We start from the raw sequence: 17,394 nt of genomic DNA, 5'->3' as shown, positions 1-17,394 counted from the left end.
CTCCCTGTCTGGCGCTCATTCTCTTAAGACCTTCAGGACAGGAACCCCGGCTTTTGGTGTTTTAAGCATTATGCTATACTTTAGCTATTGAAAAATAGCAGATCTACAAGCTATTTTAGATATTTTAGATTTTAGATAGCTTGTAGCGCAGCACCGAGTGCCGCGCTACAAGCTTGTAGATCTGCTACTTTTGAAAAATCGTGAAAAATGTGGCGCAAATCTTTTGAATATGTATTCTTTCAGAGTGAAGGTTTTTAACTCAAATCTTTGCTCCTGGGGGGTCCCTGGAACAACATATTTTCAGATGGGGATCCGCAGCCAAATACAGATAATTCTGGGGGTCCTTGACATGAAAAAGGTTGAGCACCACTGATATAGAAACATTGTTTTTTCTGAAAACTCAGTCAGGACTTAGAAGACATTAGAATCGTCCTCAGGTCTAAATGGGTTAAGGCCTTCAAGAGGGAGTGTGTGGGTGTGGGTGTGTGTGGTCTGACGAAACACCCGCCCCCCCCCCCCCCCCCCCCCCCCCGTCCGTCCGCAACTGTCCATGAACATCGTGCCTTTTATCCATTTCAATAAATCATATTACTCTGATAAATTCATATCGATAAAATCTCTTCTCTTGTATACAACAAAATTAAAAATCACTTTGCGGAAATTTTAAGGCAGTCTGTCCATTTACAAACAAGACATTGGAACTCAGAAAGTTGAATTAGATAGGGAAAAAAACCAACTAACAGAAAGGTTGGAACCATCCCCCCAAGAAGTCACATCATGATACTTGTTCCCACTGTAAAATCCTTTCATTTTTAGATCTCAGTTCGATCTCTTGAAGAAGGAGAAAAAAAAAAGGAAAAACCTCCTGAAAAGTTCCACATGTCATCAAAAGCTGACAGTATCCGTCAACTGTTGCCCCCCCATGGAGTTCAGCTAGACCACCAAAGCCGGGGGCCTGTAGCCCGGGGATGAGTTATACGTGCACTGACGGCACACTCCTGTTGAGAACCTGCACCCTCATTAGCTGGACACTGGTCATGATCTTCTTCTGGTGACCCATCAGAGTCACACCTAGTCTCTGGATGTCCCTGTACAGCACGCACACGCACACGCACACGCACACACACACACACACACACACACACACACACACACACACACACACACACACACACACACACACACACACACACACACACACACACACACAGATATTACATGCAGAGATCATTCAATATTACATGTAGAGATCATTCAATATGTGCTAACTCACTGATTTTACTAGTCACACATCAGAAGTGCACATGCACCATTAACATCTTTATCTTATTTCCAAACTCTGGTATGGTCTTAATCAAGCTAAGCAAGACCTGTTTTAATATGCCATTTTTTGCCTATTGTAGCCACAAAATGTAGAGTGACTTTTCGGAGAAACACAATCTTTGAGTCAAACTGTGGTTATTGTATTAATCACTTTAATGCATGCAAACTCTTCTGTTTAATTATTGCCATAACCTTATTCCCAGTAATCAGGATATTAGTATGCATGTAAATGCAATGCATATGCTTCAAGGCTCCACAGAATGGAAGACAGAGCTTGGTATTTCATGAACTGTGGCTGGAATATTACACATTATATGGCCCAAGTACAAATTGGAGGTATTATTGTACTTGTTATTAACAATAGGCACAACTTGCAAAAGTGTGGCATTAAAATAAATTGTGATGAAATATTGTCAGTCAGTTTTAGTGTAGGCCTAATGTAAAAACCGGCATGCTTTTTTCAATGCCTCATGCTTGCTGTGCAATGTGTCAATGCGCATCAATGTCTGTGATTGTGGACTAGTCTAATTTATTACGAGTAATTTTTCTCTATTTTCAACATAAGCTACAGTAACTCTGTCTGAGGAGCGTTTTCATTCTCCGGTGTGCTCATGACTCACCCTTGGTTGATGCTTATGACGTGTCCTAGGGTGTGGTACCCCCCCGCAGCAAAGTGGTCCTTATAACGACCCATTTTTATGGTGTCCAGCCACTCATCCACTGAGTTACAGCTGCTGAAGTCTGGCATGGCTCTCTCCATCAAAGGGGGACTATTGAACCTAGGGCACAGACAGGGAGGCAGAGAGAGAGAGAGAGAGAGAGAGAGAGAGAGAAGGGGAGGGGGGAGTAAATGGTAAAGAGATGAATGGGAAGACAAAAAGAGCTGGCAACAAGCCCAAAAAAGAGAAAGGGTTCAAGAAGTGAGAAAAGACAGAGAAAAAAGGTTGGCTTTGAAATGCACTCGCAGCCGATCGAGGCAGAAAATCAATAGCAGTTAAAATGATAGAGAAGGGGTGGCAGCCATGGCTGCAGGATGGCTGCTTTGGGTAGATTAATAAAGGGAGAAATCCTTAACACCTTTAACTCTGTCCCTGAGTACCCCCCCAACACCCCCGCCCCACTTCTCCCGCCTGACCCAATCTCCTACAACCCCCTCTCCCCGCGTGCGCGGCACGCACCAGTTACTCTGTGGGACCCTGGGACCTGAGCTGAGCAATTTACACAAGTCGAGCCTCAGCCCGTGTGTCCTCTCCAGTCCGCTCCCTGATTCACTGCAGATCAATGTCAATATCACAGCCAGGCTTTTACTTAACGCACAGCGTGTCTGTCAGAGATGAGCTTATTGGAAAATGAACAGACGCTCGCTTTCTGTCTACCAGAGAGAACTTTGGGGGGAAACTTTGGTGTGTAACTTTATCCCGCTGCTCATGTTTGATAGTGGAGGGATGAGATTGGATTTACTCCGTCCCCTTCCGCAGCAGGACGGTTCTCGCTTCTTCCATGAGATCATCTGACTCTCTGGCAGACGATCTTTCGCTTTGACTCATGTTGCTTAATCCACTAATCGCATGCACCAATATTTGGTTTCTTGAAGAACTGTCCGTCTATATTTAATCTGAAGTGATGGTGTGTTCATTGGCCCGCCTACCTGCAGAGTTTATATTTAATCTGAAGTGATGGTGTGTTCATTGGCCCGCCTACCTGCACAGTTTGTCCATAGACTTTAGGTTCTCTGGGTTACGGATTAACTTGTCCAGAACGGTGACTATCTGGCAGAAGCGGGGTCTCTCATTGCGATCTTTCTGCCAGCAGTCCAGCATGAGAGTGTGCATGGGCCCCGGGCAGCCCATAGGAGCAGGCAGCCGATAGCCCTCCTCCACCGATTTAATCACCTACACACAGTGTGCAAATAATGGATAAGGCAATACATTTCTAGACAAAATGGCATGTAGCCACTGATCAAAGAACTACATATTGCGCTAAGATGTATGCGGGCATGCATACTGCCCTATACATTAACAGTATTGCTTGTGTAATGAAATTAAACTGAAATTACTTTCAAGCGTATCTCCTGTCTTAGATGTTATGCAAAAGTAATAGACAGGAATTCAAGTGGACAATACATTGTTTAGCATTTCACTGCTCATCTTGTTTTTAAAGGGCAGTCTAACAATACCTATATAGCCCTATCTCATAATAGAATGATTTGTTAATCTGGAGCCAATGTACTCACATCTCTGTTGGTGAGGTTCCAGTATGGTCGTTCTCCGTATGACATCACTTCCCACATGACCACACCGTAGCTCCACACGTCACTGGAAGAGGAGAACTTTCTGTAGGCAATGGCCTCTGGGGCTGTCCAGCGAATGGGAATTTTCCCTCCCTAGATGAGACACAGAGGACAGCATCTAGTCGAGTTCAACAAGAAGGGCATCACACTTTCCCTTTCAAGCTGGACTTCTTCAGTGCATCTTTATTGAACAGAGAACTGAAGAATGAAGCTTTATGGTCATGCACACAGCAGGCTAATAGCATGTGAAACTATCCTGTGACCAGGATTCAAATCTCTGGGTCAGGTGGAAAAATCTGGGCCATATACAGTGGACAAGGTTAAGTACCATTGAGCAAGGCAGTTGAACCACAAACGCTTAAGTCAGTGGCCAGCATTACAAAATCTATGCTGTGTCGGCCAACCTCCAGAATGTGTATAGTATATACGCGTGTGGTCCTCCTTTCCCCATGTTATTGGATGAAGGCAATGCATTTAATCTGGAAAGCAAAAGGCTAAATGCCACACTTGGTTAAATGGCAGGCAACAGCTTATGTCTGAATATAGGCTACTGGACTATATTGTATGTGTGAGTGCTTAAGCTTGGGCATGTGTATGTGTGTTGCTGCAGACCTGGGAAAAAATAGATTTGCAAATGGTAGCAAATATTTGAACTACTTACAGCATGCTTGTTGTAAAATGCCAGACATTTAAATAGCCCCAGTAGTGGCATAATTACTTGGAGGAAGCAATCCTCATGGGTATTCTGTAAGCTTTCCCCATGGGTTTCTTTAAATGTATTCCTATTCTCCTTTGCCACCCCCTGGTTTGTTTTTACCTGAATTGGGAAGGTTATTTTGAAAATGTCACCTGTCACAGGTGATTAAGTGCCTAATGTTTTTTTTATCAGTAACTGATCAAAGTTTATTTGGGGTTATTTTGTCTCCAAACCCCATGGAATAAACCTTTTATTCGGGCCCCCAACGGATCTGAATCATCTGAATGTTTAGGGGGCGCAGATGGGCACAAAAGGCCTTCTTCAGTGTGACGTCCCCTGTTCGATTGACATCCAGCCAGACTGTTTGCTGTGTACCATTCCCATGCTCTCTGTCTGCCCTTCATATCTGTCTCTTCCTTTCACTATTCGAAATGCATAAACACTTTTTCAACCATCTGTTCATCCTTCCGTCCAGCATCGTCACCACTTTGGTCCCAAACAAGGTACTGGCATTGCCATGTAAAAAAATAGCTGTGCGCCTTCATGCTAGGAGGCACCCTACTGATTACTTACCCAATTTTACTTAATTTAGTGCCACCATTACACCAGAATTTCAAATTTCACAGAAGATCTCAAGATCTGAGCAGATTGCCATGAAACCTGCTGAGTGCATCCATGCTTGCCGTGATTTTGGTGACGCTACAGTATATGGCATTTTCTCTAACACAACTGATATGCCAAAAATGTCCACTTGGACACAAGATATCTTACATTGGATTGCCATGAAAGTGATGACTGGAGAGAAAAACCCAAAATGCTTACATGATCCCACAATCTTTCCTCTATATAGTGAAACCCACATATTGTCTTGCTTGCCAGTTGTTTCCTGTCATCATTGTTTTGGTCCACCATGTGCTTTTGTTTATATCATGTCTTGTCTTTTAGCTGCCAGTTTTGACACATGATCTCCCCTGATTGTTGAGTGTATAAGCTGTCCTGCATTTGCAATCAGGCCTGTATTTATACCCTGCTGTTCTCTGCCTCTAGTGCCAGCTAGATTGTTCAGGACCGGCAAAAGCCCCTTATTCTTTTCTCTGAACATAGTATCTAAAAGTAGAGGTATAGCTAACAGATCATGATTGTGATGCCCACATGGCACTTATTTTAGTCAACAGGGAGACAACGCGGCCTCTTCGGGCCGTGCGCTTGGGTAATCCCATTGATGACATTTAACGCAGTGCACATCCAGTGCACCACCAGATCTTTTGGATACATTCAAGCATTAGCTTATATTCTCTTGGTGTACGTGTGTGAGTGTAGCAGAGTGGCTCAGAGCCTCTGCCTAATGGCCTCAACAGTCTAATATCTCCCCTGAGTTCGAATCCCGGGCGTTACGTGTGTGTGTGTGTGTGTGTGTGTGTGTGTGTGTGTGTGTGTGTGTGTGTGTGTGTGCGTGTGTGTGTGTGTGTGTGTGTGTGTGTGTGTGTGTGTGTGTGTGTGTGTGTGTGTGTGTGTGTGTGTGCGCGTGTGCGTGTGCGCGTGTGCGCGTGTGCGTGTGTGTGTGTGTGTGTGTGTGTAATGTTCCGCAGAACGTGCATTGGGCTTGCCTCTATGCTTAAACTCACACTGGTGGTGTAGGCGGCGTCAGGGTCGTCCTCCAGCACTCGGGACAGGCCGAAGTCGGACACCTTACACACCAGGTTGCTGTTGACCAGGATGTTGCGCGCCGCCAGGTCCCTGTGGATGTAGCCCAGGTCTGAGAGGTAGGTCATGCCGGCCGCGATGCCGCGCAGCAAGCCCACCAGCTGGATGATGGTGAACTGACCGTCGTGCCTCTGTGCGGTCGAGGAGGACAGAGCAGGACAAAGCCAGAGAAACAGGGAGATGAACAGTGGTGGAAAAAGTACTCACATTTGATACTTAAGTGAAAGTATCAATGCAATGAAGAACTGCTCCGTTACAAGTAAAAGTCTGGTAATCAAAATTACTTGAGTAAAAGTACTAAAGTACCAAAAGTAGAAAGTCCTCATTATGCAGAATGTCCCATTTCACAAGTTTAAAATGTATACAAATCTTTTGAAAATAGCAGATCTACAAGCTCACAATGTATCGCATTGCGACGCATTGTTAGCTTGTAGATCGCTATTTTCAAATGGCCAAAATGTATATAGGGCTGAAGTGGTTAAAGTAACTAGTAACTAAAGTTTTCAAAGAAATGCTGTGGAGTAAAAGTACAACAGATGTAATGGATTAGAAGTAAAATTATTATTATATTGGAAATAAAAAACTACCTCAAAATTGTACTTACTGTAAGTACAGTACTTAAGTAAATTGTTACTTTACACCCGAGTGGAATAGTATGAGAGTGACGACATTAGCGTTGCCTCTCATTGTAACAATGGAATGCGGAAGTGCTCAAACTATCTCAATGGGATAGTTCCAATGTTTGGAACTATAGCCCATAGGCACGAGATCAAAGCGTGTCGCCACTCTCTTACTATTCCACTCGGCTTTACACTACTGGAGATGAAAGGGAAGGAACTGCCATTTAAAAGAGAATCAAAAGGTTTTGCTGCAGAGTTCTGCCATGGACAGAAAGAATAAAAGAGAGCAGAGATGATGGAAGAATGAAATCTCAAGGGCGAGAAAGAACAGGATAAAGATAAGGATATAAAAGAATACCCACCCTGAGGAAGGAATCCAGTGATCCATTCTCCATGTACTCTGTGATGATCATCACTGGCTTACCTGGGGAGACACACCAGGATGGACATCAGAGTAGACGGCATACTTCACTTTTGTTAAGTCATATTGACATGCTTATATCTGGTTTGTTTAAGGTTATGTCTGGGTCATAGTGATATGTGGCTGTGGTCCGCTAGTAGTCAATTTTAATATAGGGAGCATAATATAGCCTACTGGTGGTACATGCATTGAGATTACGCAATTGAATTTGGCAAAAATCGCTTTCACCAAATTCCATTTTGTCATCACTTCCGTCCAAGATTAATTACCTCGGAAAGGAACCATGCATGTGTGATATGATATCAGACTAAGAGCATGGGACTTAATAGCTTGAATCAAAGGAACAATGTGCTACGGCTTGTACATACTCTGTGTTACCACTCCCTCCAATCGAATAACATTGGGGTGGTCGAACTGGGCCATGATTGACGCCTCGGCCAGGAAGTCCCGCCTCTGTTTTTCGGTGTAACCTGCTTTCAGGGTCTTCAGAGCCACTGGGATGTCTCTTTTGCCAGGGAGCCGCATGCGTCCGTAACACACCTCTCCAAACTCTCCTATACACGCACGCACGCACGCACGCACGCACGCACGCACGCACGCACGCACACACGCACACACACACAAGGATTGGGAAAAAGTACAGTGTAAAACTTGTCTATTCAACAGCATTGATGGATTAACAGGTCAACAGGTTAACTGTCCTTCGGCTTGTGTTGCCATTTGCATTTGTCCTTCTCCATTTGACCTGGCTTTTATACAAATTATACATTTAATCGCTTGGCTGATGTTTCCATACGCTGCGACTCAACAATGAGTGACACGGATCCGATGTCTCGATCGAGGACAAGACAATGCAAGGATCAAATCTGTGACCTTCTGATGGCTCCTCGAATCGCTTGTCCACCTTGACAACTGTTTTGTTCAGTCGTTTCCAGCAGTATGCAGCGTTTCGCTCGGCTCCGGCAGTGGCAGAGTTAGCATTCTGTGTCTGTCTGACTCTGAGGGGATTTGACTGACAGCTCCATGCAATGCTCTGATTCCACTCTCCCATCCTTCTCTTCACTGCCTTTACACCAACCACTGATTTCAGTTTACCTCAGCCAGTGACTGTGTGTGTGTGTGTGTGTGTGTGTGTGTGTGTGTGTGTGTGTGTGTGTGTGTGTGTGTGTGTGTGTGTGTGTGTGTGTGTGTGTGCGTGCGTGCGTGCGTGCGTGCGTGCGTGCGTGCGTGCGTGCGTGCGTGCGTGCGTGCGTGCGTGCGTGCGTGCGTGCGTGCGTGCGTGCGTGCGTGCGTGCGTGCGTGCGTGCGTGCGGCGCGCACAAGCGTATGTGTGCACTCCCGTGCGCGTGTGTGCATGCACACGCCTCAGTTCATGGTTTTACCTGAGCCAATGATTTTCTCTATTTTGATCCTGGAAGCTTCAATTTCTCTGGCAAACTCGTGGACGGCCTGGCAGGGGTCCTCGTACGTGTGTGGGTCGATATAGAACCTCGCGTCTGGGAATGACACTAAGATAAACAACATTAGCATTTGGTCACATATCGGAGAATACACACGGCACATCTGAGCCCCCTATCAGTGGAGTGTGGGAGGAAAACATTAAATAGAAAAAACTTGGTGAAAGAGAAGAAATAGCCCGGGATGAGGGATCGGAGGTCGGGGAGAGAGAGAGAGAGAGAGAGAGAGAGAGAGAGAGAGAGAGATATGAGGAAAGGAAGATTACATAGGAAGTACGTAGGAGTAGGGACTGGGCGTGTGATGAAATTGTTTGCTCTAAGGATGAACTTGATAACATCTGTGTTAAAAATGCAACCTATTCACAGACATGAGCTGGAATACGTTATTTTGTTATAATAATAGAGACACAGAACAAACATACCGTGTCCATTCTGGTAGTGCATCTTCTCCTCATCGGAGTCCTGGAAGGCTTTGCTGTAGCCGCAGTGTCTGTGTTAATGAGACATGCACACAAACGCATGGAAAAACAAGCACACAGATATTCACACGAACACACACACACACACACGCGCATTCACACACAAGGCGGGGTGAATACAGGACAATTGCGAGGGGGGAAAACACATTCTATATCATAAAGCATCCCTACACTGTGTGGTTTGCTGTAAACTATTAACACAGCTCATTATTCCAAACAGAATAATTTAGTCTATGATAACTTTAATCAGCTAATGATGTTAGTAAACTTGAGGGAGCATATCAGTCATTTTCCACATTATGTTCATATAATTGGTCCTCACTAATGCTCATGATACACCATTTCTGTCTACTAGCTCTGTGTCTCCGAGGTGGGCTATTGACAGCATCGATAGGGATTCTGTCTACTAGCTCTGTGTCTCAGAGGTGGGCTATTGACAGCATCGATAGGGTTACTAGCTCTGTGTCTCAGAGGTGGGCTATTGACAGCATCGATAGGGTTACTAGCTCTGTGTCTCAGAGGTGGGCTATTGACAGCATCAATAGGGATTCTACTAGCTCTGTGTCTCAGAGGTGGGCTATTGACAGCATCGATAGGGATTCTGTCTACTAGCTCTGTGTCTCAGAGGTGGGCTATTGACAGCATCGATAGGGATTCTACTATAGCTCTGTGTCTCAGAGGTGGGCTATTGACAGCACCGATAGGGATTCTACTAGCTCTGTGTCTCAGAGGTGGGCTATTGACAGCACCGATAGGGATTCTACTAGCTCTGTGTCTCAGAGGTGGGCTATTGACAGCATCGATAGGGATTCTACTAGCTCTGTGTCTCAGAGGTGGGCTATTGACAGCACCGATAGGGATTCTACTAGCTCTGTGTCTCAGAGGTGGGCTATTGACAGCATCGATAGGGATTCTGTCTACTAGCTCTGTGTCTCAGAGGTGGGCTATTGACAGCATCGATAGGGATTCTGTCTACTAGCTCTGTGTCTCAGAGGTGGGCTATTGACAGCATCGATAGGGTGTCTACTAGCTCTGTGTCTCAGAGGTGGGCTATTGACAGCATCGATAGGGATTCCAAGCTCAGAAAATACAGCCTTTCTCTTCCTGGAAGGTTGCTGCAGTGATTGTTCTTGTTTGACTTGACCAAACCTGCCTACTGTTGATGTCAGACTCATAATTGGTAGGCAGATCTTGGAGACACAGAGCGAGTAGACATAAATGAAGCCATAATAAATATTAGCGAGGACTAATTATATGAAAATAAGATTTAAATTTGCTTCTTTCAAAGATATCATCCAGTCATACTGTTGCCGGTCGACCGGTCAAAACTAGTTCTGCAACAATGCTTCAATGATCATTAAGAGAAAGCATAAGACAGGGAATTTACGTAACTATAATTGATGATATCTATTTATTTTTCTTTTGTGAAAGTACGATCGAATTGCCATGTATTGCTGTGCTTTTTTATGGAATATATTACATCGGGTAAAATATACCATATAATTGGTCCTCACTAATGCTCATTATACACCATTTCTGTCTACTAGCTCTGTGTCTCCGAGGTGGGCTATTGACAGCATCGATAGGGATTCTGTCTACTAGCTCTGTGTCTCCGAGGTGGGCTATTGACAGCATCGATAGGGATTCTGTCTACTAGCTCTGTGTCTCCGAGGTGGGCTATTGACAGCATCGATAGGGATTCTGTCTACTAGCTCTGTGTCTCAGAGGTGGGCTATTGACAGCATCGATAGGGTTACTAGCTCTGTGTCTCAGAGGTGGGCTATTGACAGCATCAATAGGGATTCTACTAGCTCTGTGTCTCAGAGGTGGGCTATTGACAGCATCGATAGGGATTCTGTCTACTAGCTCTGTGTCTCAGAGGTGGGCTATTGACAGCATCGATAGGGATTCTACTAGCTCTGTGTCTCTGTGTCTCAGAGGTGGGCTATTGACAGCACCGATAGGGATTCTACTAGCTCTGTGTCTCAGAGGTGGGCTATTGACAGCATCGATAGGGATTCTACTAGCTCTGTGTCTCAGAGGTGGGCTATTGACAGCACCGATAGGGTGTCTACTAGCTCTGTGTCTCAGAGGTTGGCTATTGACAGCATCGATAGGGATTCCAAGCTCAGAAAATACAGCCTTTCTCTTCCTGGAAAGTTGCTGCAGTGATTGTTCTTGTTTGAATTGACCAAACCTGCCTACTGTTGATGTCAGACTCATAATTGGTAGGCAGATCTTGGAGACACAGAGCGAGTAGACATAAATGAAGCCATAATAAATATTAGCGAGGACTAATTATATGAAAATAAGATTTAAATTTGCTTCTTTCAAAGATATCATCCAGTCATACTGTTGCCGGTCGACCGGTCAAAACTAGTTCTGCACCAATGCTTCGATGATCATTAAGAGAAAGCATAAGACAGGGAATTTACGTAACTATAATTGATGATATCTATTTATTTTTCTTTTGTGAAAGTACGATCGAATTGCCATGTATTGCTGTACTTTTTTATGGAATATATTACATCGGGTAAAATATACCTGGGTTTAGCGATGGTGTGACAAAAGTTGGGTTTAAACAGTGTTCTAGGGTTAAGTGCAGTTTTTTCATGGATTTATTTGCCACGATTTAGGGGAGGACACTTTGGGCATGTTGATCTGGAGAAGAGTCTCAGCTCATTGACTTTGGTGACAGGATGATACCTCTAATCCATGAGCTAGCATAGCATCATGCAGCTGGGAGACATGCCTCACTGTTTATCATTTAGCTCTCAGACAGAGCTGAAATGAACTTCGGCATGAATTAATTAAGTGCAATAAAATTCATTATTTTGTTACGCTACAGAGATGTAAGTTAGTAGAAATCAAAAAGGGCCAGTCGGGAGAAGGGGGCGGGAGACTGACTGTATAAGTGGGAACGTTTGCAAGCTAACGGACATGAATCAACATAATTAAATCCACTGCACAAGGTGGAAACTGCGGGATGGGAAATTAGCTAAATACGACAGAGAAGAAAGGGGTGGGGGTGGGGACGACGACGAGGGGAGAAGAGTTTGTGCTGTCACTATGGCATTAACCCATTCAGGCCTGACGTCGAAATTTAAAAAAAAAAGTTTTCTAAATCATGACAATTTTCGGAAAGATTTGAGGCACATTTTAACGATTTTTCAAAAATAGCAGACCTACAAGTTCATAGCGCGCCACTCGGTGGCGCGCTATGAGCTTGTAGATCTGCTATTTTTCAATAGCTAAAGCATAACAATGTTTAAAACACCAAAACGGGTTCCTGCCCCAAAATGGGTTAATGGTTAATGTGGTTAAACGCTAACGTGACATGGATGCGTTCCAGGTCTCAATGGATTAACTTGAAGGCCTCTGCTATACTTATCTTCCTTAATGACACAAATTCATGCAGATTATAGGCCGAGCTATTTTCCTGTATAATGGACACACGTCATACTGGCAGTGGTGACTAAAACTAGCCAGTATAGCTTAGCTTTGTGCACCACATGACAGAAAAAAAGGATTCTCTTTGATTGCTAAAGCACTAAGGGCACATACGGAGGATCATATTCCACATACTGTCTGTCTTATTCTAATTACAAATGTACAGTATGCTTCTACTTTACTCGCTCCTTTCATATCTGTACTATACACAGTAAAACCCTCAATGTTATATATGTATATATACATATATATGCATATAATATATGTATTATATGCACACTCTCAGTGTTAAAGTAACACTGAGGATCTTACAACATACTAGGCTAGAGTATATAGCTGTAACATAGAGTATATAGCTGTAACATAGAGTATATAGCTGTAACATAGAGTATATAGCTGTAACATCCTCAGTCTAGCAGGCAGCAGCAGGAGAGGACATATGGTATAACAACAGAACATGTAATAAGGGGTTATCACAAGCACAACACACAGAGGTTCAAGTATTATAGTATAGTATAGTATAGTATAGTATAGTATAGTATAGTATAGTATAGTATAGTATAGTATAGTATAGTATAGTATAGTATAGTATAGTATCATATAGTATATATATAGTGTAAGAAAGTGTTCCACACACAGCAGCGAGGGGTAGTGTGGTAAAGTGTAGCCTTGCCGTTTCCTGCAGATGATGATGGCGAGGAACGCAACCAGGCCTGACACCAGAGCCATACAGATCCATATGATGGACATGGTGTTGTAGCGCAGAGGAGCTGTGGGCAGACACGCATGCACGCACGCACGCACGCACGCACGCACGCACGCACGCACGCACGGAACGCAACGCACGCACGCACGCACGCACGCACGCACGCACGCACGCACGCACGCACGCACATACACACACACACACACACACACACACACATACACACACACACACACACACACAAAGAACAGCTGTTGAACAACAACATATTCTATGCTCTTTCATTGTGATGAAAGCCTTTCAGGCTGCAAACAGATGCAGAATTGGCTCTTGGACACACAAACATGCATGTCCACACAAACTGTCCTCCCAACATGTAGGCGGCGGGCACGCGTGCACGCAGGCACGGATGCACGCAGGCACAGATACACGCACGCACACACGCACGCACGCACGCACACGCGCACACACACACACACACACACACACACACACACACACACACACACACACACACACACACACACACACACACACACACACAATCTACAGTATGAGACTAAAAGGGTGGAATTCAATACAGATTTCAGCTCAGGTATTATTATTATTTTTTTCAATGTATTTTTATTGAGCTCTGAAATTTCACAGCTGTTCGATCGCAATTCAATGCATATAGAACCACCCATTATTTTTTTAACACAGCTTATAAAAACAACAAATACCACAATACGGACATTACATTACACTGACAAAAACACACAAAAAAAACAAGACAAACGAGTACACCACAGTCTTGACATGATTGTACATTCCAGGTTACCAGAGTCTTTTAGTTTTTCGCTACCGTTCAATAAGCTACATTGAAGCGCAGTCTATAAGGTCCACTTTATCTATAATACAAACCAAAGTATTTGTTTGGTGAAGCCTAATTTTCCTTGTTTGACTCACAAACACAGGACTTACAACAACCCCAGTGCTGTTTGAAAAGTGGAATCAGAAGCAGTTTTGCTTCCAGGAGTGACCCTGTCAGAAAGCTCAGATCAATAGAACAGAGGGATTATCTTAAGCCATCTGGCCTCAGTGACACCCCCTGCACCGTGCTGAGCAATCTGGGACCAGCTCCTAGTGTCATCCCTTAACGCTCTCACTGATTTACTCTCCCTGTCCTCTTGGGGCTCTTTAAATCAATGTGTTTGCTGGTAGTTCAATGCCGGAGATAATTTATTTGGTATGCTTTCATCACAGACCATAATATTCACATGATGGTGGTCATTTTGTAATACTTGAGTTGCAGTAATTTGATTGTGCAACTAAACTAAACTAAGCACAGCTGACGCATCAAATTATGTTCCTTTCTTAGTTTAATAGTGACTGTCATAGGGCTATATAGCCACTAAAGGCCCAACAGATATTATCCTAACCAAAAAGATGCATGGGACGCAAAATAAAAAGGTAAAAAACACAATATTTAACTGTTTAAATTTTCGATGACCATGTCATCTATATCCTGAGAGTTTTGGCCTACGACCGACAGCTATTGAGACAATAGGGTTATTATGAGCTTCCTTGCAACAAACATTAAACAATAAAAATGAGATGTGGTTGCAAATAGAATAGCTCCTCTGAGGTTTAACATGCTTAAGAAATTATGAATGTGCTCGTTAAATAAAATTGCTGTGAGGAGTATTGTTTCTATTCATATATCATAAATTAGAAAGAAAACAGGCCAGTCACTTGATCAAACCGCATCATGGCACATGGCCTCAGGATGATGTAAGAATCGCTGCTGTGTGATTATGGTCAGTAGTGTAGTCTTGTTGTTGAACTTTGGGACACTGCACCATAAAGTTTGCTGTAGAACAACAGAACAATGCCACAAAGTAGGGTACTCTGGCTAGTTTGGAGTTGGACATATTCCTGGACTTATTGATTGCTCAGTATGTATGCTGGCTGTGATGCAATGGATCCTCCTGTTTTATGAGTCTGACAGTGAGATATTTTCCAGAAACAGGCTGGCGGAAGAGAGTTTACAGTCCAGTGAGCACCAGAAGAGGCAGACCATGAGTCAATGAAACTCAGTTGAGACACAAATCAGGAGACCTGGAAAGGAGTTTTGCACTCCAAATTCACTCCTCAGGCATGGAATACGCGTCTAAACAAAGCGTATTGTCCTTGTATGATGCACAAACATCAATAGTTATTGCCACAGCTTTGCCCACAGTGTTATACTGAGACAGTGGATCAGTAGCAGTTTTGCTGCCGGCTGTGACCCTGTAACGAAGCCCAGATCGATAGAACATAAGGATGGTCTGAAGCTGCCTTATTTGGCCTTCAGTGACATGCTGCCACTGCCAGCCCTTTCAGCCCAGCACCATGCTAAACTGTTGTGGAGGGATTCTCAGTGCCAAGCCTTTTAGCAGAACAAACAGCTTTGTTATTGGACTTTTTCCACTGTCTTAAAGAGCAATATGTGGCTCAAGGGCTTGTGTGGTCTGGGTTTGGTCTGGTCATACTATCTTCCAGCCTCCCTTCCTCCCTCGATCACTCGTTCTCTCTCTCTCTCTCTCTCTCTCTCGCTTTCTCTCTCTCTCTCTCTCTCTCTCGCTCTCTCTCTCTCTCTCTCTCTCTCTCTCTCTCTCTCTCTCGCTCTCTCTCTCTCTCTCTCTCTCTCTCTCTCTCTCTCTCTCGCTTTCTCTATCTCTCACTCACACTCTCTCTCTCTCTCTCTCTCTCTCTCTCTCACTCTCTCTCTCTCTCTCTCTCTCAATTCAATTCAATTCAAAGGAGCTTTATTGGCATGAGAAAACGTACGTTTACATTGCCAAAGCAGAAGTGGAACAAAACAATGAAAATAAAACAATGTATTTACAAATGGATATAAATAAGAATTTCACACACACACACATGCACACATGCACTCACGCAGTGCATGCACGCACGCACGCCCGCACACGCACACACACACACACACACACACACACACACACACACACACACACTAACACACCTGCTTTTCCGGTCTGGATCTCCACATTCTGGCTGAAGCGTCCGCAGCCTGCTGAGGTTCTAGCTCGGACCTGGAAGATGTATTTGGTGCCTGGTTTCAGGCCTGAGACCCGGGCACTGGTCCCCTTTGACTTGAGAGTGGAATAACTCTGCTCCTCGTTATCCTGGAATTAGGAGAACGTTCACAAACAACATCCATGCTATTGTCATTAACATTGCCGGTCATCTAAAAGGGGCAAGACCATTATATGAACATAAACAAAGCTTAACAAATGATGGAATATACTAAATATATAAATCCAATTTGCAATGAATACCCCATGCCCTGCTACTCATTAAGTCCCCCTGGTGGCCCTGACGGGATTTATTGTTCGCTTCTTGTTTTAACTATTCTTTTTTATCATTCTCCTTTGAGTCAGAGAAACAGAGATGATATGCATTATCATACCCATGACAATTAAGTTGATTAATTATCTATTCCCACTTTCCCAGCTGTCCAATGTCTACTAATATTGGTAGACAATAGACAATAGTGTCCATCAACGTCATACTTAAGGCAGTACAAAGTTAGCTACTTTTTTAGTTTTTCATCCAATTCTGGAGTCGACAGTTTTAGACCACCTGGCTTTTCTGTCAAATGGCCCAGGCGAGTACAAACAGAATCATGTCACATGATTCAAAATTAACATTAATTAACACATGATTCATGTGTATTTGGAGAGTTTTGGTTCTGTATAATTAACCGCTGGTCCAACAGTCACACACACACACACACACACACACACACACACACACACACACACGTGACACACACACGTCACACACACACACATACACACACACACACACACACACACACACACACACACACACACACACACACACACACACACACACATTTTAATCATTTATTTATGTCCACATAAGAGATACAAGGACACACATATTTACAAGGTGCTGTACAGAATGCAATCAGCAAATCCCAGACAAATACCCACACACCCCTAAGAAAGTAGACACTCCCCTGAGCAGGCTTCAAGCGCGCTCCGGTAGCCACGCCCCCTCCCCCTCCAGCCTCAACACACATCTGCTGCAAACACACGATGAGCTCCTTAATTATTATTATGTTTGGTACTTGGTAGAAGAGTGAAAAAAACAACTTCTAATATAACTTTACACCTCATGGAAGTTGAGTGGAGTATGGGCTGTTTTGTTAGGAAGTGAAAACTCAAACTGCTCTG

General features: G+C 43.9%; 1 protein-coding gene across 1 annotated transcript in view; it reads right to left on the bottom strand.

Moving 5' to 3' along the window:
* Positions 1–923: 923 nt before the first annotated feature.
* Positions 924–17,394, bottom strand: part of epha8 (eph receptor A8) — a gene marked incomplete at its 5' end in the record, with an annotated part of 119,882 nt that continues 103,411 nt past the window's right edge. Inside the window, 11 exons of the mRNA XM_079510469.1 lie at positions 924–1,088; positions 1,944–2,102; positions 3,025–3,215; positions 3,557–3,706; positions 5,936–6,145; positions 6,997–7,058; positions 7,424–7,609; positions 8,438–8,563; positions 8,935–9,002; positions 13,115–13,211; positions 16,155–16,317. Of these exons, the coding sequence (XP_079366595.1) occupies positions 974–1,088; positions 1,944–2,102; positions 3,025–3,215; positions 3,557–3,706; positions 5,936–6,145; positions 6,997–7,058; positions 7,424–7,609; positions 8,438–8,563; positions 8,935–9,002; positions 13,115–13,211; positions 16,155–16,317 (1,527 nt within the window). The 3' untranslated portion in view covers positions 924–973. The remainder of the gene's footprint in view (positions 1,089–1,943; positions 2,103–3,024; positions 3,216–3,556; positions 3,707–5,935; positions 6,146–6,996; positions 7,059–7,423; positions 7,610–8,437; positions 8,564–8,934; positions 9,003–13,114; positions 13,212–16,154; positions 16,318–17,394) is intronic.

Source organism: Electrona antarctica (genome assembly GCF_951216825.1).
Source record: "Electrona antarctica genome assembly, chromosome: 9".
Taxonomy (NCBI): domain Eukaryota; kingdom Metazoa; phylum Chordata; class Actinopteri; order Myctophiformes; family Myctophidae; genus Electrona; species Electrona antarctica.
The sequence above is the reverse complement of the archived record's forward strand: the minus strand, read 5'-3'. Positions and strand labels throughout refer to the sequence as shown.